General features: G+C 31.4%; 1 protein-coding gene across 1 annotated transcript; it reads right to left on the bottom strand.

Moving 5' to 3' along the window:
* Window positions 1-293: 293 nt before the first annotated feature.
* On the bottom strand, window positions 294-845 carry LOC128215343 (tripartite motif-containing protein 29-like). The gene has a single exon (XM_052922036.1). The coding sequence runs from the start codon at window positions 843-845 to the stop codon at window positions 294-296; it is 552 nt and encodes a 183-aa protein (XP_052777996.1).
* Window positions 846-2,149: the final 1,304 nt, after the last annotated feature.

Genomic DNA, 2,149 nt, shown 5'->3' with positions numbered 1-2,149 from the left:
ACTATTAACTTGGACAGTTGCATCATTCTTCTCGTTGAACATATGTTCTGTGTTTAAGATAGAAGTATTTCCTAAGCATTTTTGTGTGAGAAATTCTTCATGTTTTATTACTTTGATTCTCAGCGATTTGCTGAGGACAAAGCATCTGTCAGTGAAGCCTTGTTTTGATGAAATGTTCAAACTCTTTATCCACGTTTCTAATTCCTTGTGAATTCTCAAAACTTGAGGCATCTTATGTTGCAAAGATGATCTGAATCTTTCTGTTGCAGAATCAATTTCAAATAAATATTCTGCTAGAGAATCATCAATCTTCTCGCAAAACTCTGATTTAATTCTCTCAGCCTTGCTTTAACTTCTCCCTTTTCTTTGACACCTATTTCATTGACATCATTAATAAATTCCTCAGCTTTATCATAGCACACTGTTAATGATTTTCTGAATTGTTCAATCTTCTTGTCCAAGGGAAATTCGTCAGTATGTTTTGCATTTTCACACTTTTTATGGTCATAAAAAGCACATTTCGTACAAATCAATACGTCATGATCCTCGCAGTAGATTTGGACAGATGAACCATGAACTGAGCATGTGTCACATCCATACATGCTCAAATCACAATCCTCAGAGTCTGCTTGGTCCTTGGCAACAATGTCATGATCGGACATAAAGTCATAACGCTTATGATGAGAGGAACATTCCCTACATTGGAACTCCTTGCAGCTCTTACAGTAGACACTTGCAGGTGTTGTTTTCTTATCCTTATAACATGGTTTGCAATACTGTTGAAGGCGTCCTGCGACAGCATCCTCCGTTTCTGTCAGAACTTTGTTAACGCCACATTCAGCCATATTGACTGCAAACTATATGATTTCCTAGGTTCTTTTAAGTCATTTACACAAACATATCCCGGTATTGTGTGTGTATATATATATAAAATTATACACATTTTGGTTTTGGCCCTGAGTGTTACTCAATAAATCTGACACGACCCCTCCAAAAATGAAAACCACAGTAAATATCGGAATAATTAATATAATATTTAGTAATAAAGAAACGATATATAAATTGTATTATTTGTGTAATAACTAATCATACACTTACTTAAATCAAGCCATGTTCTCTGATAATCTAAGTGACAAACAGGATACAGCTATGTTTCAGTATTTACTCAAATCTTAAATAAAAGTAAATAATGAATCATATAATAACGAAAGAAGAACTAATCTTGAGTTAATCTCGAAATCTACCTTATATTCATTGTGTTGCATTTACATCAGGTATATTTTCAAAAAATAACAATGTTTTATGTAAAGCCTTCGACCTACTTTATGCATGAACACCGATATCAAATCGATGTAAAGGGAGGTTAAGCGTTGAATTTATTTGGCGAGTGGTATACTTCATGTTAGATTATCCTCTTCAAGTAAATCAATGTATATATCATCATTGTGCATGTGTCTTTTGTATCTACTTCAGGTTAAGTAAAATATTCGATGTAGGACAGGTGTTATATAAATCATGTTTATATATTTAAATAGATGAACAAAACAGAATTTTGCAAAAACGTTATAAATTACGCAATAGGTTCAATGAGTCTTCTTTCCGTGGAAAAAAATGTGATGAAAGAATTAAACATTTTGAATCTGTAAAACACAAAAACCATATATCTATACAGTTAGATTTAAACCATTAATGTATACGTTAATCTGGTTTCGTATGAGGTAAAATATAAAAATATAAACCTCATTTAAGCCCTTGTAAAACGACGTGGATAGTGAGGTAAAGGAAAACTTCAATATGCAATAGTATACATTTTACTTTATTTATTTTAAGAACCTACACGTGAGTGCCAAATCAATCTTATAATTAAAAAAAATTAGTAATCAAAACTGACCAATGACATTAAACTCTGTAATTAATTGTTAGCGTTTGATGTTATATGTTTTTAAATAATTTATATATTATATTAAGGGTACATCTAAATGAGAATTTAAACATGAGTTTGTTAAGAGTTTGCAAAGGCAATTAAATGTCATTTTAATCCCACCTTACAAAACACTTAACGTAAAATTGTTATCAAAATCAAACCGATCAACAAGGACAGACTAAGTTCCAATAAAACAGAGAATAGTCAATTCATTTGTTACTGTAA

Source organism: Mya arenaria, chromosome 13, assembly GCF_026914265.1.
Source record: "Mya arenaria isolate MELC-2E11 chromosome 13, ASM2691426v1".
NCBI classification, from domain to species: Eukaryota; Metazoa; Mollusca; class Bivalvia; order Myida; family Myidae; genus Mya; species Mya arenaria.
The sequence above is the reverse complement of the archived record's forward strand: the minus strand, read 5'-3'. Positions and strand labels throughout refer to the sequence as shown.

Excerpts from the sequence above, each read along its gene's own strand:
- LOC128215343 (XM_052922036.1), bottom strand. The coding sequence starts at position 845 with ATGGCTGAATGTGGCGTTAACAAAGTTCTGACAGAAACGGAGGATGCT.